The 24,715-nt window shown below is 47.9% G+C and overlaps 1 protein-coding gene across 2 annotated transcripts in view; it reads left to right on the top strand.

The window, feature by feature from the left end:
* LOC144106245 (uncharacterized) overlaps positions 1-24,715 on the top strand; it is a 230,025-nt gene that overhangs the window by 27,526 nt on the left and 177,784 nt on the right. For both annotated transcript variants that reach the window (XM_077639004.1, XM_077639005.1), the window contains exon 4: positions 24,313-24,367. In XM_077639004.1, the coding sequence (XP_077495130.1) occupies positions 24,313-24,367 (55 nt within the window). The remainder of the gene's footprint in view (positions 1-24,312; positions 24,368-24,715) is intronic.

The following is a 24,715-nucleotide window of genomic DNA, read 5'->3' as shown; positions in this document are numbered from 1 at the left end:
TCGAAGATGGTCGTGGATGGCCGCAGGCACGTCCTCCAGCGCAAGGGGCAGATCGCTGGCAGGTAGTTGGTGTGCAGCGGTCGCGAGGTCGTCAGCTTTTTCGTTGCCGGCGATGCCGCAGTGACCGGGCACCCACTGTGCACGCACGGCACATCCTCTCTGCGCTAGGCGCCCGATACGAGAGCGAATTTCCCGCACTAGTGGGGTACCGTGGCCGTTAGATTGCAGGCGGCTGAGGGCGGCGCGGGAGTCGCACAGCAGAGCACTCCTGGGCGGTGGAGGGCCGCGGGTGAGCAGCAGGTCCAGCCCGAGCCGGATCTCCATGAACTCCGCCGTGGTGGAGGAGCCCAGGAAGGCTGCGTGTTGCTGGCTGTGCAGTCGCAGGGCGGGGATGGTGGCCGCCGCAGCAAGGAAGCATACGAGGTCCTGGAGCTCCTCGTGTATGACGTCTCTGGCCAGCTGCTGCACAGCACAGAGGGGTGTGCTCCGCTTTCCCGCAATGCCGACGATCTCTCGCTGTACCTCCGAGGCAGCAGGCCAGGGCGCGCAGGAGCCGTAGCGAGTGGGCCTTGTGTCAATTGCTCATACTCGAGCAGCGCCGCGCCCATTTGTGAGCGCGGGTGCGAGCGCATACGCTGCAGCAGCGAGCCGCCGTCCGGTGCGCGGTGAAGCCGGTCGATGTGATTCCATGCCCTGCGCGCTGCTTGGAGCTCAAGTGGCCACGCTCCTGCCTCGGCCAACGTTGCGGCGTACTGCGAGTTATTGGGCAGGCCTAGGCACACGCGCGGGAACTTGCGGTGCTGAAGCTCGAGTTTCTTCCAGCATGGCTTGCGCACCGTGACGAGCGGCAGCGCATAGAGCACCGCCCCAAAGCTGAGGCAATGTACAGACGCAGCGCGGCTTGCTGGGAGATGCCCTGACCTCGAGCGGTGAGCATGTGCACGGCGGCGGTGATCCTCTTCATCTGCAGACAGGCCTTGGTCGCCGCGGGGCGGAAGGAAAGGCGCCAGTCGATGTCCAGGCCAAGGCACCGCACCGATTTACGCCAAGGAATCGGAGTCCCGTCCAGTGACAGTGGCGCAAGGTGCGCGCGCGAGCGCGAAACGCAGGCCATGTCCACCGATTTGTCCGCGCTCAGCGACAGACCAAGGCCGCGCAAGCTGGCATCGATTGCGGTCAGGGCTCCCTGAAGGCACCTACCTCCGCACGCGGAACGCCTCGCCCGGTGGTCCCCGGCACCACAGACCTATGTCGTCTGCATATATGGATATGTACACATGGTGCCGGCCGCTCGTGGGAAGGGAGGCGGGCACCGCCGACATGGCCACATTAAACAGAAATGGTGATAGGACAGAGCCCTGCGGCAGGCCCATGTCCACCGGGCGTGGCTTGGAGAGCTTACCCCCTACTCGTACGCGCATGGTGCGCCAGCTCAGGAAGACATGAAAGTATCGCAAAAGGCGCCCGCTCACACCAGCCCCCTCAAGCACCGCGAGAATTGGTGCGCGGTGAACGTTGTCAAAAGCGCCCGAGACGTCCAGTAGTGGCAGCAGCGAAACCCGGCCTGCCGCCCTGGCATGCTCCAGCGCTGTAACAACGTCCGATGTAGAATCAGCCGTGCACCGCATCCCACGGAACCCGTCTGCCGCTCGTCAAACAAATCAGCCTCCGCAGCCGGCACGTTCAGACACTGCAACGCCATATGCTCCATGAGCTTACTTGCGAGAAATGGCAATTATATGGTAGTGCTTGAGGCCATTGCCAAGTATGATCCCTTTTAGAGCACAAGCCGCCGGGGTGGCTCAGTGCTTCTAGCGCTCGGCTGCTGACCCGAAAGACGCGGCTTCGATCCCTGACGCGGTAGATGAATTTCGATGAAGGCGAAATTCTAGAGGCCCGTGTACTGTGCGATGTCAGTGCACGTTAAAGAACCCCAGGTGGTCAAAATTTCCGGAGCCCTTCACTACGGCGTCCCCATAGCCTGAGTGGCTTTGGGACGTTCAACCCCCATAAACCGTAAACCACCTAGAGGAGCACATCAAACGCTACAGAACAAAGGAAAAGGTCATCCATCGTATCTGTCAAAAACCGTTTGTGACGAATTTATCGAGCATATGGCAAAGCCTGTCAAGGAACGTCTCGTTGACGAAGTGAAATGCGCAAAATACTTCCCTTTAATTGCTGATTCCACCCCAGACCTTACTCACGTTGATCAGCTGTCAGTTGTTTTACGATACTCTTTAAATGGGAAAGTGTACGAACGCTTTTTTGGATTTGTTTCAATCGAATCGCATACCGGTTTGTATCTTTTCGATGTCGTGATGTCCCGCTTGACGACCAATGGCATCTCGGTTGATGATTGTAGGGGGCCAAGCTTATGATAATGCGAGTAATATGTCAGAAAATTCAAAGCGCGAGTAATATGTCAGAAAATTCAAAGCACTGCAAGCTCAAATCAATCACCTGCACGAATTGGCAGTCTACGTCGCGTGTGCTGGTCATTCACTGAAATTAGTTGGCGCGTGTAGCTTTGACAGTTGCCTTGCGGCAGTCAAATTTTTCACTAATTCAGAGACTGTATGTATTTTTTGCTGCCTCACCTAAGCGATGTAAGTGCCTTTTGAAAAGAATGGGCGGAACTAGCCAGCAGCTTCTTTTGAAACGTCTCTCTTAGTCCAAGTGGTCAAGACGCGCTGAATCATGTAAGGCCATTCTGAAGAATTTCAATGTAGTGTTCTGTTGCCTTGAAGTTATATCAAAGAAGAGGAAGAAAACGGTGACACTAGGAATGAAGCGCACTCTCTCTTCAAGAAAATAACAAAACTAGAGACTGCATTCATGACGATTTTCTGGAGTGAAATCTTGGAGCGCTTTGACAAAACGATCGTAGCACTTCAGAAACCAGGCCTAGACATTTCAACTGCTGCAGACCTGCTGCGCTCTGCAGAAGGCTTTGTTAATTCTTTGCGACCTCTGTTTGATACCTTCGAAGAGAGAGCACGCATGCTAAGTACCAATAAATGTTGTCAGGATGAGGGCAAATGCATTCTTTTGAGAAAGCACCCGGACGGGAAAAGCGATAGTGCGCTACAAGTTAGACAAACGTTTATCGTAGAGACCTACAGTGTTGTATTTGACAGTCTAGGCTCTGCTTTGCGAGTGCGAAAGGCTGCCTACACTGAACTCTGCAAAAGGTTCTGATTCTTAAAGTTGCTGACAGAAGTTGGGAGCGAGGCCTCTCGGGCACAGCAGGCTGAGAAGTTGGTGAAAACCTACAAAAATGATTTGGAGCCAGCATTTTCCGCTGAAATCGTTCAGTTTGCGAACTTTCTGCACAACTCTGTGCCAGGGCACGAGTCCTCTGGGAATAGTGAAGTTGCTGCACGAAAGATAGCCTATTGATGTGTTTCCGGATCTTTCTGTTGCTTTGCCAATGTACTTAAGCATACCCGTGGCAAACTGTAAGAGCGAACGATCGTTTTCCAAGCTGTCGCTGATAAAAAAATCGCCTTCATTCGAGCCTCTTTGACGACATGGTGAGCTCGCTTGCTATCATGTCCATTGAAAGTGACCTCCTCCGCGATCTATCCTTCGAACAGACTATATCTGATTTCGCCAAAGCGAAGGCGCGAAAGATGCCATTTTAAAAGAGGACTGTTCGCGCTATGCATGAATAGCTCCAATAAGTTCGCTGTGTCACCTCCAAGCCTCTACGTCGCCAATAAAACGCTGAGCAGTGTAATTCAAGATATGCAAATCTTCGTTGTTCGTCTCTTGTTTGTTCTTCTTGTGATATTTAGCGTGCTTATAAAGAACGGTATTTTTTTGTTGTTTTTGATAGGGCCACGTTTATTTGGTGTAGACCTTGCTTGTCTTACCCTTAAAGATAATATTTTCAAATTATGTTTTGTAGTTACAGTTGGTAATTTTCGTCTTTATCCTAGTGCATTTTTATGGTGTTTTTATTCCCTTAAGTATTGTATATATCTATTGCATATTTATACGAGTAACGTGTATAACGATTACTGTAGTCTGATGCTTGAATTTTAATAAAGAATGTTTTGGATACAACCATGCGTCTCCTGACGGGATTAAACTTACTGATGCAAACAAAACCTAGCTTCAGAAGGATCGACGTCTGAGCTGTGTTGTCTTTTCTACGTTTTTGTTCGTCTTGAGTGCAGTAAACGTTTTCCTAAAGCCTAGTTTTTACTGAAAACAGAATGCAGATTAATCACAAAGTGAACATAAGTGTTGGTGTTTACAACAGCATGCGTTGCAAGCAAGTTTTGTTGTTTTCCTTATAACAACAACAATAATAAAAATCCCGTTTATCGCACTTCTTTCTTTTTAATTTGGAGTAATTAAAATAAAACATGGCATAATTCCAGTAGCGTAGCAGGCGACAGGGGGTGCGTCAGTATGGGGAAAGGGGGCCTGCATGCGCATTAGCCCAGGGCCCCCATTTTTCTCAATCCGGCCCTGCCCGTTATCCGTGCCTCTCAGCATCTCGTTGCGAGGCGTTTCGTTCGCTCTGGTCTCAACGCCGACGTTCGCAACAGGGTTCGGGCATGCCTTGCCTGTCAGCAGTGCAAGATTTGTCGTCACACCACGACCCATCTAGAAGTTTGCAGCTTCCGGACTGCCGCTTAGCAATTATTCACATCGACCTGGTTGGATTGCTACCATCATCTTATGGGTACCGTTATATCCTCACCACAACTGACCATCTAACGTGCTGGCCGGCAGCAACCCCCATACCCAAAAATACTGCGGAAACGGTTGCCTCCGTGCTCCTTTCCTCGGAGTCATCAGATTCGGCGTGCCAGTGGAGATCATCAACGACAGAGGCTGCCAGTTCAGGCCCTCACTTTCCGCAGTTTGACCAAGCTTCTCCTTATCGCCAGCCTCAAAACTACAGCTTACCATCAGCAAGCCAACCGTGTGGTCGAGGGGTTACGTTGTCAGCTGAAGTCTCGCTGATGGCTTACGATATTCCGGTGCACTGGGCCATTCGCTTGTCAGTAATACATTTAGGTCTTTGTACGGCTATCAAGGAAGACTCCGATGTGCCCCTTCTCATCCCGTTTATGGCACATCATTGCGTCTACCGGCTGATTTCGTGTGAACGCCTGCCAACAGTATCATTTGTCTCTTCTGAACCGTATCTCCGCCCCTCCGATAAGCGCTCCCCAGTGCAAGCCTACCTTTGTCTACCGCGATTTGGGTGACACCGCCTACGTTTTCTTACGCGCGGATTGCGCCAGCTGTCCGCTTTAGGCTACCCATACCGGACCCCATCTCGTCGATGCGCGGGGCGAGAAAGCCTATACGGTGCGCGTGAACGGTCGCGACACCGTCTTTCCCCTCGGCCGCCTAAAGCCTGCCCACGTGGAGAACACCGCGCGTCCTTCATCAGCTGCCCTCTCACATCTCTCCCTTTTTTTCCCAGCAAGAAATACCCCTGCACTCTGTCACCTCGCCGGAAGACCGTTTGCTGGGCCTACTCCGTGTCCTGAGGGGAGGACCTTTGATGGGGCGCGAGCGCAGCGCGCTATAAGGCAAAGAATATAAGGGAGAGACCTGCAGCGGCTGGAATAAACCAGAATGCCTGCGAATCTTGTGGAAGCAACGCCTTCCACAATCCTATAATTTGTTCAACACTTTCATTGTAAGCAATAAAAGATCGGCCATCCGCGGCAGACATTTTCTAACGATTATGGCAGTTTATCAGAGTTCTCTTTGTGCATCCAGCTGATCAGAACATGAACACTTTCGGCACCAGGATGAAACCTCAAAAATTGTTCATGCGCAGTATTCTATACAAATACGAAAGCGAAATCCTTACTACATATAATTTCTTACTGTACACTAGAGTGCGGGCTGGGCAGCATTATTTTTTTTTTGTTTTTCTCTGCCCAGACTTATATATGTACACTAGAGAGAAAGCTGGAGGCTCTATACTTCATCACCATAGGAATGCTGGGAAGACAGCGCACCAGATTGACATCTAGTGTCTTGTTGATTGTCGTACAGATTGGATTTTTTACTGCTTTCTTTCGTTTTCATAACTGTATATAGCTTTTGCTGATGTTTTGTCCGCTTAGTGGTTGTGCTGTGCAGCTACGCACCAGTTCATTTGAGATCCAAAGCTTCCGAAGGGGCTTGACTCGAAGTGAGGTGAGCACAGTGTCTAGTGCCTGCTGGACGTAAAGTCTTTTTGCTTCCTAACTGGGGAGCCATTTATGCATCAAGCTGGATTTTATTCACCTGGAACCTGTGCTACCTGTGTATTTAAATGGGAAAGAAGGGAACAAGTTATTCTGTGAATTGAGAATTCAGGAGCATGCTTCCGTGACCACTGTGCACATTTGTCGTTGGAATCTCGGAGACACTTTAAAAGCGCAAGGTACTTCAACAAGCGGTTCTAATGTTGACCGTACTCGCCAAGGATTGCGTTTGGTTCATTTCGAAGACTGGCGGCAGCCTCCACTTCCAGGGCTGCATGACTTCCATTTCAGAATTAAGATTAACGGCCTGAGGGGCGAGTTGGTGCATGATGAAATGAATGGCTGCGCAAATCAGGACACACACAAGAATCCTGTGCTGTCTGAGTGGTTTATGAAATCCCACTGACGTGTGGAAAAGTCTATATAGGCCAGACGGGTCGCTGCATTAACGACAGGGCACGGGAGCATGAGAAAACGTTAGAAAGCGGAGGCGGGTCAAATTTGCCTCCCCATTGTAGAGACTGCAAGTGTGAGCCGGTGCATAACGGAATAAGGATTCTGGGCAGGAGTCGCGATCAGGTGGCGCGTGAAATACTTGAGGCCTTTATGATAAAAAAGAAAGGAAGCACATGTGTCAGCGACGCCTCGGTATTCCTCCGTAGAAATCAAGTTTCCTTCCTAGGCAGTTTTTTGTGACGTCATGTTCTGTGCTACTTTTCAGCCTAGCATTTCTAGCGGCCGTCTGCTGTTTGTTTAGGTTGGTTGTTGATTGTTTTATTGGTTTTATCTTTCTTTTTCTGACTGCTTTTGCTTCATATGTTTGACTCTGCTTTTGATACGATTGTTATTGGTTTTTTACTTTTTATATTTTGTATTTTGGTTTCTGACTGCTTTTGCTTCTCCTGTATGACTCTGCTGTTGCTACGATTGTTTGACACTGCTTTTGCTAAGTGATGGCCCCTTTGTTTCGGTTGTTTTAATTGCTTTGATCAGAGATATCTGTTAGTCTAATCTGCAGTATATAGTCTGTTAACCTGATGTAGCGGCTTTTCATACCGCGTGCTGGGTTCGAAGTGATAATGGGATGAGTATCATGCTTGAGCGGAACTGTTTAAATATGCCACCTTTCCATAGAATAAACAGTTGGTAGTGTGCGCATGTAGTGTCTCTTTCTTGTCTGTGTCCTGATTTGCGCAGCCGTTCATTTCTTCAGAATTAATTCACGCAAATATTCTCATGTTGCACTTGTCAGCATGAACGCGGCCGTCACTTGCAGTAGGAGGAGTTCGCGCTTCCTAATTCATGTGTTTCTTGGCAAAATCTGCGAAATCAGTGCCAAGGAATGTCGAGAGCCGCCACTTTGTGCGCGCAAACTAGTTTCTCATTGAAAAGCGGGTGCTTGGGCGAGTCTCTAGCACCACGAACATAGCCTCTGCAGGGACATAGGGCACTTCCCGCAATAGCAGACTGCACTGGTAATGAAACGTTTCAATTTTTCGCAAGGAAAAATGGAAAGTTTCTAAAGTGAAGTTTTAGAGCGGTAACACTTTCTCGAAAAAAATATTTTCTCTCAATATTTTTCCTATTAAACGCAAGAAATTATTTCCCACCTGATCACTTTATTTGACGGCATAAAGAGAAAGCCCTCTCTCACCATGGGCATATTCGAAGGTCGTTTACGGCTTTCTGGATTTATGCTGATTTACTGTGATGTACAGTTAACATATTTTATTACAGGACATACCGTTTACAAAACAATGCTTCCTTGCAACATGTAAATTCCTAAAATTGGTATTTCTGCAGTCGGAGCCATGCTTTACGGTCAAGCTAAGTACGCCATGCTGCGTTCCCGGCACTCCCACGGAGGATGAAGTGCCGTTTAGGAACTCGCATAGGCGGTGGCGACAGCTTTCCCTCAATGTAATATTTAGAAACTCTATGCCTTATTATATAGGCCCATTAGAAGAAACCCCTTAGGCAACCGTCATTGTTGAAGCGCAGAGTCCCAAACTGAAGTCCCAAACTGAAGGCGTTGCAACAGCCTTCGCCGCGCGACCGAAGCTGCGAGTGCGACGCCGGCATGCACAACAGATACCAGGAGCAGCTGTGAGCAGTCATATACCTCTACACATTTTTATGGCGCATGTTCTGTCAACGACGGCGCCTAACCCCGTCCTGCGATTGTGTGAGCGCAGTCTGGCGAATAACCGCGAAGCTGGCTTGGCCGGCCGGCCTCCGCGGCGTTTGGTTCTTGGAGAACACTTACTGGCAGCCCGGTGTAAGCACATTATTCTGAGCGGCTCTTCCTCAAGACGTGCGTCCGTCGCGAAGAGCAATGATCTCGCATGGTTTTCGCGGCTTAATGAATAATCGTTTACATACAGAGATCTTAGCGAGAAATATTCTGCGAATGAGGTGCTTAAACCCTCCTTCGCAATGATGTCACCACTCTGTGGAGAAAAACCACTTAGACCGTCGGTGTGATCAGCTGCCGCTTCGTTGAGCTCAACTAAAGCATCTATTGGCTGCGCGGTGCGATCGCATTATATCGAGAGGCTCTTCTATAGGACCTGCTTCCGTCGTGGAGAACATTGGTGTCAGATAGGAACAGTCGTACTTTTAAAAGTGCAGTTAAATTTTGAAACATTCCAAAACCACAAATTGAATGTTTCTTTTCATGTGGGTCATGGTTTTGTCACCAGAAGGCAGGCCGACGCCACTGAACTATGAAAGCGCGGTGCCTGTCCTCAGTATGTGATCTCTCCACGGAGAGTACACGATAGTTATTTCGCGCGAGTTTTCTCGCAACCTTATTTATGTACTTATTATGCTAAATTTAAGTACACAGCAACACGAAAGCCAAAGTAATCAGTGAATGCTTTGAATTTCCCCAATCTTTTACTTCTTAGCGCTATGATGAAGTATATGCTGCTGTACTTTTCATAGTACGCTGTATTCCCGTGCGCACAATGGCACCTATCTATTCCAGGTCATAGATGATATGGTTCCTTCAATTTTTAATGAAACCGCATTGTGTGCTCGGCGAGGTCTTAAAGGATGTTTTAGTTTTCTCTGGCGATTGTGAATATCGCGTTGTGTTTTATTAGATTAACAAAGGTTTGCTCATAAAAAACTTAATGTGCTGCAGTTCAAGCGCTTAATCTTATGCATTTGACACGTAATGTGAAATTTCCTTCAGTTCAGTAAAAAAAAAAACCTTTACAAACGCGTGTTTTCCGGTCCTTGCCTGAGGAGATTTCAACGCTTAGTGACCATTTGGTCTTTTCTAGCAATTTTGTTTACTAGCCAAGACATTCTTGTAACGCTCCGCCAGAAGGAATTTCGGGCTACAGGAACCGTTCACGAAAACCGGCTTAGGAACTGTCCAGTGGGCCCAAAGAAAGACATGAAAGAGAAGAAGCCAGCAGAAATTGGTTCTTGTTTGAATCGCTTAGGTTACGTGTTTTCACTGAAAAGTAATGACAACAGTGTAGTCACTACGATCAGGAACTATGACTTAATTTTCAACATATTTTGTAAAATGGTGCTCGCCTACACCACACGAGAAAGTGCACTTTGGGCACGGAAAAATCTATTTTTTTACAGCAATGACATGCCGGATGTATCACTTCCAATCCAGCTTTCAACTACCATCAGATTTTCATCAGGGCCAAAAGTGGTGGTGGCTATTGTGAACATGAAAGCTCAACTTTGCAAGTGTGGACGCCTGGACAGTGTTTCAAACTGCTTGAGACGGGGCGCTCACCATTATTGTTTTCGTAAGACGGGCTGCTCATCGTTGTCTACGTCTCGACATGCAGCAACTAGCCGTTCTCCGACACACTGACTCAATTGTATTTGATGCTTCTTTGACAAAGGAAAAAAATTTAGTGCTCAAATTAGAGAAACAACTGCGGTGCCAGTACAGCGAAAAAAATTGGATGAGGGCCTGCGAGAAGTGGTGCATATGTCATGTGCATATGTCATCTTGTGCATATGTCATGGATATCTTAACAAAATTCCCGCCGCAGAGTAGTAGTGGAGCGAAGTAGACACTTGTGCTTGGGGGCGGACCCAGCGTACTATAAAAGTACACCCTTGTAACTTCTAATCAACGAATATTGCAGAAATATCAAGAATCTGTTTCGCATTATATGGCATTTTTATGTACGAAAAATGAAAAAAAAATCCCGCCGTTAGATGTTCTTGGTCCCTAATGGGTTAATAAAAATCTTTTAGATAAAGGGATTTTTGTGTCAAAGGTTCTGTCTGTCTGCGTGGTACGTCGAACACCGCAGTGTTTGGCTCAAAGAGAGCCCCATGGCTGCGTGGTGCAATCTGATTATTTTGAGCTGCTGTTACCTAAGATGTTCATATGTCATAAAGAACATTGACCTTGTAAGATTCTCGCTGCACACTGAGCAGAATTTAGTCATCCATCGATCTTTGTGGGACAGGTTCCGTCAATGACAGCGCTTAACTCCTTTGAACAGTTTTGTGAACAATCTCAAGGGAAAAGTGCTTAGCCGCTTTGTGTTGTGGGCCGCCGCTTTCCTTAGCTCATGGAAAGCACCTGTTCGCTGCGCGGTGAAATAGCACTATTTTCATTGCTTCTTCCACAGGACGTGCTTGCGCAATGGAGAATATTCATCTAGCATGGTTTTATCGGCTACTGGCCATCCCTGTGGCAACTGGCTTGCCGGCATTAATGGCCGGACTAGTTCACTTTTATCACTTACAAGAGTGGATCCGTGAAAGACAAGCAAAGTGATCTTACTCTAAAAAAAGTGGTTCGGCTCGTAAGCAAGCCGTTTGCAGTGTTGAAAGATCCGAGCTGAAATTGGGTCAAGTTAAGCAGATATGGTTTTACATTTATTGTATTGAATGCGGAAAATCTGACTTCACAATCATGCGCAGCGTATGTGCATTGAGCTAATACTCTCGCTGAATGCTCTTTGTTCAGTTCACGTTTAGTGGACAGTAAGATGGCTCTTAAAGTCATGTGATTTTCAGCGCCTGGTGAGATCCTTCCACAGATACATACAGCAAACGATTGTGCTCTTCACAAATTCTCTTCTTTTGAAAGATTAAAATCTTTGCAGCACTTCCTTGCACTCATCTGTTGATGGCAACTGCAGTTCTACTTCGCTATATTATGTTCCCATTGCGCATCAGCTTTCAAACAACTAGGTGAATCCCGATATAGTACTTCTTATAATGAGCACATACTCGTCAGAGCAAAAGAATATCTTTGTGCCATAAATAGAAGTTTTAAGAAAAGCGATGGTGTCGAGGCAGCTAGCATACGCAGCTAGTCTTTTTTTGTTCATTTAAAAACTGAAATAGGTACACATTTTCGTGCCGAAGAAACTCGTTGGGTTAAAATTTGGTACAAATTGAAAAAAAGTATTAACTTCCAAGCGTGCACAGCCTACGCAAATCCCGTCACCCAAGAGAATGACAGGATGAAATAAATTAGGAACTTCCGCAGTTGATTTACTTCTTGCCCGAGGAAATGTCCATTTGCATTTTCGATGAACTCTTCGTGCTCTAACAGCACTGCGATCGGATGCCCAGACTATGTCCTGTTTGAAGTTGAGCACAACAAATGAGCTTATCAGCCTCCTAAAATCAAGGCGTTTGGGGCACATAGTAACGGTCTCTGGCAAGCCGTTTTGTTCACTGAAATACTTGGGGAAACGGTTTTAAATGCTCCTTCGGATGTAATAAAAGCGCATTCTTATTTCATTCTATACCGCAACTGCGATACATGCAAATAGCTTACGCATCCCTAAAAAATACGATTACTTTTGCAACGCCCTTGATTATCGTTGCCGTAAGGTGTGTTGCCAGATAGGCTCTGCTATTTCAGCTCATTACGGCGAAATCAATTTTCACTACAGAGCCCACCGAAAAAGAAATAATTTAATTAACATCACATGCGTTTTTACCGCTTTCAATTCGAACAGAGGCGGCTTGCCAGTCTACACCTGCGCCTCCTGCTGACTAAGGTGAGTTGTTCCCGCTGTCTCCAAAAGTAGGAATTGGTTTCCCACTAAGCTGAGCTCATTTTTACTGCATTCACTCGTGTAGTGGAAGCTTTCATGGTTAAGCACGTAATGCACATCGGAAAAATGGGAGCCAAAAAATTCGTTGCGTATGCGCTGCCTCCACTTCAAGCACCCCGCAAACGTCGCCAGAAGCGTTTTGAGAGCCATATATAGTCGTTACCCGCATAGTTAATTTGAAAACAGTAAAAAAAGTTTGGGCAGCCCTGGTGACGTAAGGCGACTGTCCAGCCCCTGAGCCAATCCTTCGGTCCTTCGGGATGGTTGTTGAACGAGAGGTTCGCTCTGCTTCCGTTGAACCCCCCCCAAGAAGCTCAGGTAGTCGCAACAATATTAGAAGTGGATGGTTGCGGACCTTTGTAGGACAGGCCTTTACCAATACATTTCCAGTATTTGGTCGATGCATGGAATGCGCCCGCGGGGCTGTAGCCGCGTCGGGGAGAATATAGAGAGGGGCTGGCGGCACTGAAGCGAGGGTGAGGTAACACGGAATCCTCGTGGAAGTCGGGACCTTGCAGATGACAAATTGACGAGTAATCTTCGTTACTGTCATTGGAAGGTGGATGTTCTGAGTAGCATTGATGATAAAGGGGTTGGTCAAGGCACCCCCTTTAGCAAATAAACTAACCAGGACGGTTAGAAGGCGACAAGGTGAAACCCAAGAGAGGAGTACGGTGCTAAGCAAAGTTTCACAAGCTTTAATAGAATACGAGGCGGATCCGATGGCACTTTCCCTTCGCATAGAGCATGTTTTGCTCGTGAATATAATGCCATAATTTCGACGCATATAGTACCAGAGGGCTAGAATAAAGTGGTAGGCGTCCATAAGAACAAAGTAGCAGTAAAAAATATATTTGAAAATTAACGTGGTGTTTCCATCTTTTCATGCATTGCGCTTGTTTTAGAAAAGCTCATTTCCTTGATTGTGATCAGTTTTCGTGAAGCTCATATCGTGTTCTCTGGGAATCAGTTTGGAATTATTATGGATTGTGGTACGAAGAATGCGCTTGATGAACTATGTGATCATTGAACTATGTGATCATTTAAACAGCTCCATTGAAGAAAATAAATTTGCTTGTGCGTTCTTTTCCGGATGTGTCCAAAGTATTTCTTTCTGTTAACCGTGAAAAACTCCATGATTACGGGTTTAGAGGACCTTTTTGTTCTCTTCTTGTTAACTATTTGACGAATCGTTCACAGCTAGTTGTACTAGTAATCAGAAGTGGTCTGCAACAGACAAAAACTGGTATTACTCAAGGATCTATACATTGACCTATTTTATTTATTCTTTATTTCAATTATTCGAGTTCTGCATGCAAACTGTGCCGTGTTTACCAATACAGTGTTGATACACCCGTAGTGGCTAGGCGCCGACTATAAGATAGCATCATTTCTTCAGCACGACGGCGAGTCAATTTTAGAATGGTTGAGCAATATCGTAATCGATTTTAACGAAAACCCGCAATTATTGTTTTCCATAATTACTTTAAAAATTTCCTGATCATGTTTCAATCCTTCTGAACAGACCAAATTGTGCTAATTGAAAATGTTTTGCAATGATGCCTGCGTCAAAGGCCAAATACTCATGAGCATTCTTCGACTCCGGCCATTGCTACCCCTTTAATTCAGCTACTCGGCCTAAATGTGGATTTTTCGAGTTGGCCGCCTGCCTGGAATGACGCCTACAACACCTTGCGCTGTCCCCTCACGGCACCTCCCATCTAGCGTCACTTCGACCCTCAAGCCCCAACCGTAGTGCACACGGATGCCAGTGGCATTGGCCTCGACGCTGTGCTCGCCCAACGCAAGTCTGGATTCGAGGAATATGTGGTTGCTTACGCCAGCCGCACCCTCACGAAAGCTGAATCCAACTACTCCGTGACGGAACAACAGTGCTTGGCCATTTTCCGGGCCCTTGGCAAGTTTCAATTTTATCTCTATGGCCGTCCGTTTGACGTGGTCACCGAACACCATGCCCTATGTTGGGTTTCTTCGCTAAGAGATTCCTTCGGTCGTCTGGCTCGATGGGCTCTCCGTCTCCAAGAGTATAACATACGTGTCATATATCGGTCGTGTCGCAAGCACAAGGACGCTGATGCCCCGTCTCGCTTCCCGATACCGGCCAAGCTTGCCATCGTCTCCGCCCTCGAATCCTCTGCGCCTTCGCTCACCACCTGTGACATGCCTTCTGAGCAGCGTCAAGATGAATAGATTGCCTCTCGTCTTGACTTTCCGACCCATCTACGCCTCCAGCATCCCGCACGATTCGTCGCCAAGCCTCACATTTTACAATTCTCGATGATCTATTCCGTTGGCGCAACTCTAAACCTGATGGATGGAAATGGCTTATCGTCATTCCCCAACATCTCCGGTCCCAAATCTGCGCCTGTTTCCGCGCTGACCCACAATGCGGCCACGGGGGAGTCTTCAAGACGTACACTCGCATCCGTCTCTGGTACTACTGGCGAGCCATGTACCACTTCATCCTGAAGTACGTCCGCTCTTGCCCATCCTGCCAACGCCGTAAGCAACTGCCTCATCACTCTGCTGGACAGTTGCAGCAGCTGCATTCTCCTCCTCACCCCTCCGACCGTGTTGGCATCGATATATACGGCCCTCTGCCGTACACCGCTGCTGGCAACCGCTGGGTAAATGTTGCCACTGACCACCTGACCCGGTGTGCAGAAACCGCCTTGCTCCCGGCTGCTACAACTTGTGAAGTGGGGTCCTTCATTTTGCAGCGCTTTATACTTCGCCACGGTGCTCCTCTGGAACCCCTCAGTGACAGAGGCCGCGTATTATTGTCTGATGTTATTAAAGCTCTACTCGCCGAGAGCAGTATCATTCACCAGACTTGCACAGCCTACCATCCGCAAACAATTGGTCTGAGCGAACGATTTAATCGCACTCGGAGCGACATGCTGGCAATGTACATTGCGGCCAACCACACGAGCTGGCACCTCGTTATACCCTATATTAGGACGCATACAACACTGCTACCCAGTCTACCGCCGGCTTCTCCAAATTTTTTTTCTTCTCTACGGCCGACATCCATCCGCTCCCATCGAGAGAGTTCTCCTATACCGCCCTGCCTCATCTGAGTGTATAACCCATTCTGAAGCTGCCCAGCACGCAGAAGACTGCCGCCAGATTGCACGGTCGTGCACGGTAGACACTCAGGGGCGCCAAAAACACCGCCATGACGACGGTCAGCTTGATCTGAATTTCCCACCCGGTTCACTCGTCTAGCTGTGGATCCCTTCTACTGCTCCCGGCCTCTCAAAGAAACTTCTTTCGAAAAACTATTGCCCCTACCGCGCCCAGGAGCGCACATCCTCCGCGATCTACCTTATTGAGCCCGTCACACCGTCTTCCGATCTCCACAGACGCGGTCGGGAGACCGTGCATGTCCAACGACTCAAGCCATACTCTTACCAGGTTGTGTTGTCGTCACCATGATTTGTCAGGATGGCTCCTTTTCTCCCCGGGAAAATTGTGCAGTAGAAGGACATCATCCTAGCCGCACTGCCATCGCTCAGAGCGAGCGCGTGCTGACCTGAACAGACGAGAGACTCGGTCACCGCCATGGTTTCGCCGCCGCCTGAGTGTTAACCTAAGGCCCCGTTACATTTGGTTAAGGTGCGGGGTGCCAAAAACAACACCATGACGACGGTCAGCTTGATCCGGATTTCCCACCTGGTTCACTCGTCTGGCTGTGGATCCCTTCCACTGCTCCCGGCCTCTCAAAGAAACTTCTTTCGAAAAACCATGGCCCCTACCGCGTCCTGGAGCGCAAATCCTCCGTTAACTACCTTACTGAGCCCATCACACTGTCTTCCGATCGGCGCCGACGTGGTCGCGAGACTGTGCATGTCCAACGACTCAAGCCATATTATGGTTCGGTTGTGTTGGCGGCACCATGAGTTGCCAGGGTGGCTCCTTTTCTCTCCGGTGCAATTGTGCAGTGGAAGGACATCATTCTAGCCGCAGTGCCATCGCTCAGACCAAGCGCCTGCTGAACTGGACAGACGAGAGACTCGCTCGCCGCCGTGGTTTCGCCGCCGCCTGAGCGTTAACTTAAGGCACCGTTACATTGGTGGAGGAGCGGGGTAACAAAAACACCACCATGACGACGGTTGGCTTGTTCCGTATTTTCCACCCGGTTCACTCGACTGGCTGTGGATCCCTTCCACTGCTCCCGGTCCCTCAAAAAAACTTCTTTTCAAAAACCGCGGCCCCTACCGCGTCCCGGAGCGCACATCCTCAGTCAACTACCTTATTGAGCCCCTCACACCGTCTTTTGATCTCCGTCGCCATGGTCGAGAGACTGCATGTCCAACGACTCAAGCCACTCTATGACCCAGTTGTGCTGTCGGCACCCTGAGTCGCCAGGATGGCTCCTTTTCGCCCCGTGGCCATTGTAAAGAACGAGAAGGGCATCATCCTATATTTACTGAAGCAAAGAAGAAGTAGTAGCAGCCCTGCCATCGCTCAGACCGAGCGCCTGCTGACCTGAACAAACGAGAGACATGGTCGCCGCCGTGGTTTCGCCGCCACCTGAGCGTTAACTTTATCCCTCGTTACACTAGGAATATGATCAGTCCAAGAATAGAACCTTGGGGAACACCTTGTTTAATTATTTTTACAGTCGTTGCTTGGTGGACGCTCACATATTGAAGCCTACTGCTTAAGTAACTTTCTTTCAGTTTTAGGACAACGGCTCGAACACCGCATCGTTTCACTTTAATTACTAGCACATCGTGACACACTGAGTCAAACGCTTTCCGTAGATCGATAAACAGTCCTAGCGTGTAAAGCCTAGGCTCAAAGTTATATAAAATGTCGTGCTTGATACTGAGATGTGCGTCTTCGGTAGATTTGCTTTTTTAAATTCCGAACTGCATATCACGTATTACCCCATATTTTGCGAAGCATTTTTCTAGTCTTATATTTATGTCTTCTTCAAATACTTTCAGCGTAGCAGGAAGAACCGGGATTGGCCTATAGTTGCTTATGTCTCCTTCAGCGCCACCCATGTGTTTAGGACAGATGCGAGCTATCTTGAGCGAGTCGGGGAAAATTTCAATCTCATACATTTTATTTATTATATCTGCTATGGTGGGGGGGAAGATTTCAGACTCATGTTTAAGTGGAATTGCTTTAATTTCATCAAAACCAGAAGCAACGTCCTTTCTAATTCGATTAGTAAGTGTGTTGATTTCGTAAGGAGTCACTGGTACGAGTACTACGGTGTTCACTATTGTCACACTGTTATCAATCATGCTGTGTCCTTCATTGTTCTGGTGGTATACTGCGCTCGTGGCAAAATAGGTGTTGAGGGCAGTGGCCGCTTCAAGACCGGTTAGTGTGCCTTTGGGTGTGACTATCTTTAGAATTGTAACTTCTTCTTTCTTCCCGCTTAGGCCTTTCATTTAATTCCATATTTTCCTGGTATCCTTTCCTGTTTTGGCAGAAACCTGTTCATAATATTCTACCTCAGCATTTTTAATTTCACTGCTCAGTTTGTTTCCATTCTGTTTGAAAGTAATAAGAGCATCTTCTTCTCGCGTTTTTAAAAATGTATGAAACAAACGGTTTTTTCTTATTTTCTTCAATAACGAGCTGTTAATCCAGGGCTTCCGTATTCTTTTACACCTTGGCTTCTGAGTTTCATCTGAAACGCTTGATTGTAGCATATGATAAGTTTATCAAGAAAAATGTAGAATACAGCACAGTCACTGGGTATTGCTACGGCATCGAAAAGATAAAGGACGACACGAGATCCTAGCGGCCTTGTGTCAGGTGTTGCAGACTTTCCACAGTATATATCGAATGCATAACAATACGCATCGCCGCTGCACAACATTCAGTTTCTGTAACCGAAGCGTATCGGCTTCCCTCTTGTAATCTGCTTGCAGGAGTGATGTCCAAAATATTTTATGATTACTTCGTCTACCGACAGGATTTGATGAAAAATTCCGTGTGGTCTGAACTTGTTCATGAGCTTCATCAGCGCTCCCACCTTGAACATTCTGTCATTTGTGCCCTGAGTGAAATCATTGCCAGCACGATGGAAAAAAGCGCTTTATGTCCATAAATCGCAGTCGGCTCATGCAGTTTCTCCTCGAGAGATCAATAAATACGCTGACTAGGGAGCTTGGGACATCCACTAAGCAAGAGAATCCTAATGAATTTCTTCACGTCCTCCGTGTTGATCAGAAAAACCATGTTCATTGTTTTGCTTCGCATATCTTCCGGTTTATATCACTATGTGAGTGCGAAGTTCTTCGTCAAGCATTATGCTAAAAACCTCATTTGGAGACTTTCCAAAAACAATGACTTTAGCTTCCACAGCCTCTCCTCAGCGCCATGAGTTGAAGTATCCCAGTGGTACTCTGTCTGGCAGTGCGCCGCGTGGGCCATGGATTAGGGACAGGACGCTACGTGGGCGCGAGTTTGTAATATACATTGTTGCTATGTTGTAAATATGCTCAGTGGTGCGCAGTGTAAACATGCGCATTCAATCGCGGTTATTGTTCGTATTCAGTGCGTGGACACTAGAGCCCCAGTAGCCCAAACTTGTGTATTTTTTATAATTTCGTAAATATTGTAAAGAATGGGTAAATAACTGCCTTTCGCTTTCTTTCTATCGCTTCCCTCTGTACTTCTTCTTCCTGTACTCTCCCTGTTCCTTCTGTGTAGCCGGCCGCAGCTCCGATGCTTAAGATACTTGATAGCAATTGCTACGATCCGCAGCATATTTTACTCCCTTTTTTGTTTTTACAATAATAAACCGCTACTGAACCGCGTTCTTTAACACTGCTCTAAAAACTCCTCGCTTTTTTAGGAGGAAATTGGGGCACAGAAGGGGTGGGAGGAGGAATGCTATCTCCTTATATGATGTGGTGCGTCCCCTTTGAGTGAAGTATCGCTCGCTTACCTGAGCGCACACACGAACCGATGGAGCCACGACCGGACAGCGTGACGCGCAAGTATGTGCCGTACTGTTACTACAGACCCGCCGTCCTTACAAAATGGAAATTCAATCCTTTGTAAGAGCGGTTTATTTTGTGACGCTGTGTGCGATGGCCTCGTGGAGAAAAGAAGCCATCCTGGCGACTCAAGGTGCGACAGTGCAAGCTGGTCGTAGTGCAGCTTTAGGCGCTTAACATGCACAGTGTAGTAACATGCACAGTGTAGTCGCCACGGCGGTGGAGATCGGCAGACGTCTTCAGTGGCTCAGTGATGTAGACTGGGGATGTGCGCTCCAGGACGCGGAAGGCGCAATGACATTTGGAAACAAGTTTCTTCGATAGGCCAGGAATACTGGGGGCACCCACAGCCACAGGAGTGAACCAGGTGGGAAGGTCGGGGCAAGCTGAACTTCGTCATTGTTGTGCTTGTGGTGTCCCACAGTGTCTGTCGTGAGTGAGCTTGTGAACTGGCGGCAGTGTTCGGCGTGCTAGGAAGCTTCAGAGACAGTTGAACACTTCGATGCGGCAGGAAGGAATTGTGTCGATGGGGACGGATGGATGCCGGCCGTAAAGCAGAAAAAACGAAGAGAAGCCGGTGGTGGATTCTGTAGCAGTGTTATAGGCGTTATATATACGATAACAAGGTTCCAGTTCGTGTGGTTGGCAGCAATGTGCATGGCCAGTATGATACCAACGGTGCGATTAAAGCGTTTGGTTAGACCATTGGTTAGTGGATGGTAGGCGGTGCAAGTCCCATGAATGATTTTGTACTCGGCGAGCAGAAGTTCGACAACGTCAGACAAGACGCGCCCTCTGTCACTGAGCAGTTCACAATGAGCACCGTGGCAAAAAATGAACCGCTTCAGATTGAATGACACCAAATCACGAGCTGTAGCAGCCAGGAACACAGCGTTCTCATCACACCTTGTCAGGTGATCAATCGCAACAATGAACCAGCGGCTGCCAATGGTGTTGTATGGCAGAGGGCCGTGTTAATAGATTTCCACACAATTGAAGGGGCGAAACCGACAGGGTACAGGCTGCAGCTTACCCAGCGGCGTGATAAGGTTGTTGTTTACGGCGTTGGCAAGGTGCGCACGAGCGGACGTTATGAAGTTGTACGTGATGCTCCAGTAGTACCTGAGACGGGTGCTAGTCTAAGTTTTCAATACTCCGGCGTGACCGCGTTGATGGTCAGTGTGGAAACAGGCGCAGATTTGCGTCCATCGGAGTACATCAGGATTGTAGTTACGCCGATAAAGGAGGTCATCACGAATGGCACTATGTGAAGCTTGGCGACGAAGGGCGCGAGATGCCGGAACCGTAGATGAGTCGGCGAGAAAGTGGAAAAGAGAGACAATACACTGGTCTTTACGCTGCTCTGAAGGCATGTCGCTGATGGAGAGCAAAGGTGCAGTTGCTTCGGGTGCGGTAGGGCTGGCAATTTTAGCCTGTAGCGGGGAGGAAGACAAGGCATCGGCGTCCTGGTGCTTGCGGCTCGACAGGTAGACGACGCGTATTGTATATTCTTCGAGGCGGAGAGCTCATCGAGCCGGGCGGCAGGAGGGATATTTTAACGAAGAAAGCCAACAAAGGGCATTGTGTTCCGTGACCACGTCAAAACTACGCCCCTAGAGGTAAGCGCGAAACTTTCCGAGGACCCAAACGATGGCCAAGCACTCTTTCTTCGTGACGGAGTAAGTGGACTCGGCCTTAGTCAGGGTACGGCTGGCGTAAGCAACTACGGGGTCTATATTTCGTAAAATTTAACATGAGCAGACATATTGAATACTTAACCTTAGAGTCATCTCGTATGCTAAACCTCGCTAGACGTAAATTTTATAAAGCCCCCTAGAAAGTCACAGAACTGCTTTACGTAACAAATGTTCGTCCGGTACTCGAATACGCTTGCGCGGTATAGGACCCTCAAAGCTCTAATCTTATGGAAAGCTTGAACGCGTCGTGAAGCGCGCTGAAAAAAGTTGTTTCTCGTAATTATAACTTCCGTAGCAGCATTACATTAGTTAAGGAGATCCTTGGTTGGAAAACAGTAGCACACCGCCGATTAACTGCAAAATTCGAAATTTTTTTTAAAGTTTACTCTGATGTCAGAGGAATACATTTTCTGTCCCCATATCATCTCTAAACGATGTGATCACGAGGTGAAAGTTCTTGAAATGCGCTGTCGCTAATGTGTGCCGTACTTCATTTTTTGCGCATTCTTCCGCACACTGGAATATGCTTCCCAAGATTTTTGGTGAATGTAAAACGTGTTCAGAGTTTGTCTTTATTGTCACGCAGTCTGTCTTAGATTAATATCATTCCGTTTACTTCATTTCTTTTGGCTGGCAATGCGCTTCATGCGATAGTGTACCCTTTCGATTTCTGTGTTGCAATTTTGCACCGCGGTACAATGAAAACCGCTTGCCGTCGAGATGACGTACAGTTGTTACGTATTTGGTTACTTTATTGCTTTTACCAACTGTGCTTTGTTGTTTTAAGGTTTTGTCAAATGCTCAATTTCCTCCACTTGTCCCGCCTGCAATAATGCCCTTGTGGTTCTGCAGGTACTTGTATAAATAAATAAATGAATAAATGAATAAATAAAATTCATCGTATCCAAATTTGCACTGGGCGAGTACAGCACTGAGACGAATGCCACTGGCGTCAGTAATTGCTTAGGTTGTGGAGCGGGTCAAAGTGGCGCACGATGGTCGGTGCGCTGAGGAGATTGCGCGAGATGCTGTAGGCATTGTCGCATGCAAGCGACCAACTCGAGAAATCCACTTTACTGCCAAGGAGCTGTGTTAACGGGGAAACTATCGCAGCAAAGTTCCGAATAAAACGCCGAAAACAAGAACACAGGCAGAGGAAGCTGCGTCGGTCATTAGTGCAAATAGATTTGGGTAAAGCAGTCAAAGCACGAAGTTTGTTGGCGTCGTAACACACACACTGCTTTGATACTATGTTAACTAAAAGGTTAATTCGCGAGCAGCAAAGTGGCACTTTTTAAAGTTGAGCTGCAGGCCGGCGTCCGTAAGGCAGGTCACGACGTGCTTGTGCCGGTTCAGGTGAGTCTCGAAATCAGGCCAAAAGACCACTACGTCGTAGCTTTTTGGCAGGACTACAACTTCAGGCCGTGGAAAATAGTGTCCATCATGCACTCGAAAGTAGCCGCAGCATTACAGAGGCCGAAAAATATGACATAAATTCTTACAGGCCGTCACGGTCACAAATGCGTCTCTCCGTGCTATCTTATACAGGCGGCGGTAATCAACGCAGGAACGAATAGAGCCATCTTTCTTCTACAGAATTACCATGGGTGAGGCCCATGGGCTGAGAAAGGCTTGAATCACGCCGCTCTGAACCATGGAGTCAACCTGGTACTGAGGAACATGACGCTCAGTGGCACAGACACTGTATGGGAGCTGACACAGAGGACCATGACCACCGGTGTCGATGTGATGGGCGATAGTCGACGTGCGGCTCAAAGCGGTTTGATGGGAATTCAAAGGAGCAGCGAAACTTATGAAGCAGCGCAATAAGTTAATTGTGTTGAGGCGCAGGAAGCGTTGCGTCGATGGAGCGGAGAGAGAGTTGGCAAACAACTTCCTCACTTATTAAATGGTTAAGCTGTTGCGATAGGACCGAATGGTCAGGTGCAGCAGACAGGCCCGGCAAGTGTATCGACAGACACGGTGGGCTGGCCAGTGAGGAGCCTCTGCTTGCGCAACTCCTCGTAACTCTGGCAGACACTGACAACTTCTGAAACGCCGCGGTGATCTCGGGAAAGCAGCATTTTAATTGCGTCCTTCTCGATACTCTTCAGAATATGCTTGATTTTGTCAGCCACGAAAATCTGGGTGTTGACGTGCGAGCACAGATTGACCACAACTTCGTTTTAGCTCGTGAAAGTCAATCCCGAATGCTGCGAACGTTCGCGCAAGCATTGCTCTGTACACAGCTTTCGGACAGCAGGACAGCTGAACACTTCGCAGAGTTCTGTTTGAAGGTGGCCGACGTGGAGAGGTTCCTTTTGTGGTTGCAACACCGCAGCTTCTCAACACCTGCCAAGTAGGAGATGATGTTAGTCATTTTTGTAGCGTCGTCTCTCTTGTACACGCTCACCCGCTCGTAGGACGTGAGCCAGTCTTCAGCATCGTGGATGTCAGTCCCGCTCAAGAGGGCGGGCTCGGGTGCCGCTGGCAGAGGGAGCTGCAACAGCCGACTGCCGGATCAAACTGCACTGCTTGATGGATGGCGTCTGCGAGCACACTGGGGGTCGGTAGCGTGTGGCTGCGGAGATCCAGGGCGTACCGGGACGGCAAAGCGAACCTCTAACAAATCTAAGACTGGTTTATTTGGTGACGCTAGGGACGATGAAAGCAGCGGTGAAGCAGCCGCGGTCCGCTCTCGATCAGGCTCAGCAGGGTCTAGCTCTTAGCGATGGCAGTACGCCTGAGTTAAATCCCATCTTCTTCACACTTTCAATTTTTCTACCTTTCGAGCTTCTATGTTCTGCTGTGCTGTCAGATTGCTCTGGCAGTCTGCAGAGCCATATTTGCTGAATACTGGGCGAGAAGATATTTTCAGCATCAATTTCAAGCTATAATGTATTGTTTGTTATGACGGTGGCGCGTCAATAAAGTGAAGCAGGCATAATGTCTCGTCGCGTTCCATTGGTCAGTTGATAGAAATCTTCGAAGAAAATGAGTCGTCTGGAAGGCGACAGTCCGAGAGTTCAGTCGAATACCGTTTCGAAGCAGCGATATCGATTTGCAGGAAAGATGAAAATGTGATAGGTGTTCAGTTTGGCGCATAGAGGACCTTTCACTATTATCGCGGAAAATAATTTATTAGAGTATTGTGCGGAGATGTGTGTGTTTCTATCTGTTGTTCTTGTTATTTTCTTCTTGAGTTGCATATCAGGGAATAACAAGGAGCCTGACCTTTGTTAACCCTCATGTATTTATGGACGTGCTTGAGTGCCCAAACGTGTTGCTGAAAATTTGACAAACTGCCTGATTCGCTCTTGCGCAGGGGATGTGGAGACCTTTCAACCTAGGAGGGACCGCCAGGAATTAAAGGAAAAACTGTAAGGCATTTAACTTTCCATCCGTTCTCTTTGACACTGCTGACTAAACATCTCCTTGCCACTACTATTAAAACGGGAGCAAGGAACTTGAGTGCAGCAATGCTTGGCAGGGCCAATGGCACTCTTTGAGCGGAACGTTGTAAACAACAGCAGGTATTAAGAATAGAATACTACACATTGGACCTAATGCCAGCTGTGGTTACACAAAAATGACAAAATTGAGAGGAGACATGTGAGACGTCCTTTTTTTCTATCAACCTAGGAAAAAATGCGTAAACATTTTCTTTTCATGCCTTCATTTGAAAGACTGCCAGCGATCTCTCTCAATATAAAGATGACCACAAGTAT

The sequence above is a fragment of the Amblyomma americanum genome, chromosome 10 (assembly GCF_052857255.1).
Source record: "Amblyomma americanum isolate KBUSLIRL-KWMA chromosome 10, ASM5285725v1, whole genome shotgun sequence".
Taxonomy (NCBI): domain Eukaryota; kingdom Metazoa; phylum Arthropoda; class Arachnida; order Ixodida; family Ixodidae; genus Amblyomma; species Amblyomma americanum.
Note: the sequence above shows the minus strand (reverse complement) of the source record. Positions and strands in the feature narration are given on the sequence as shown.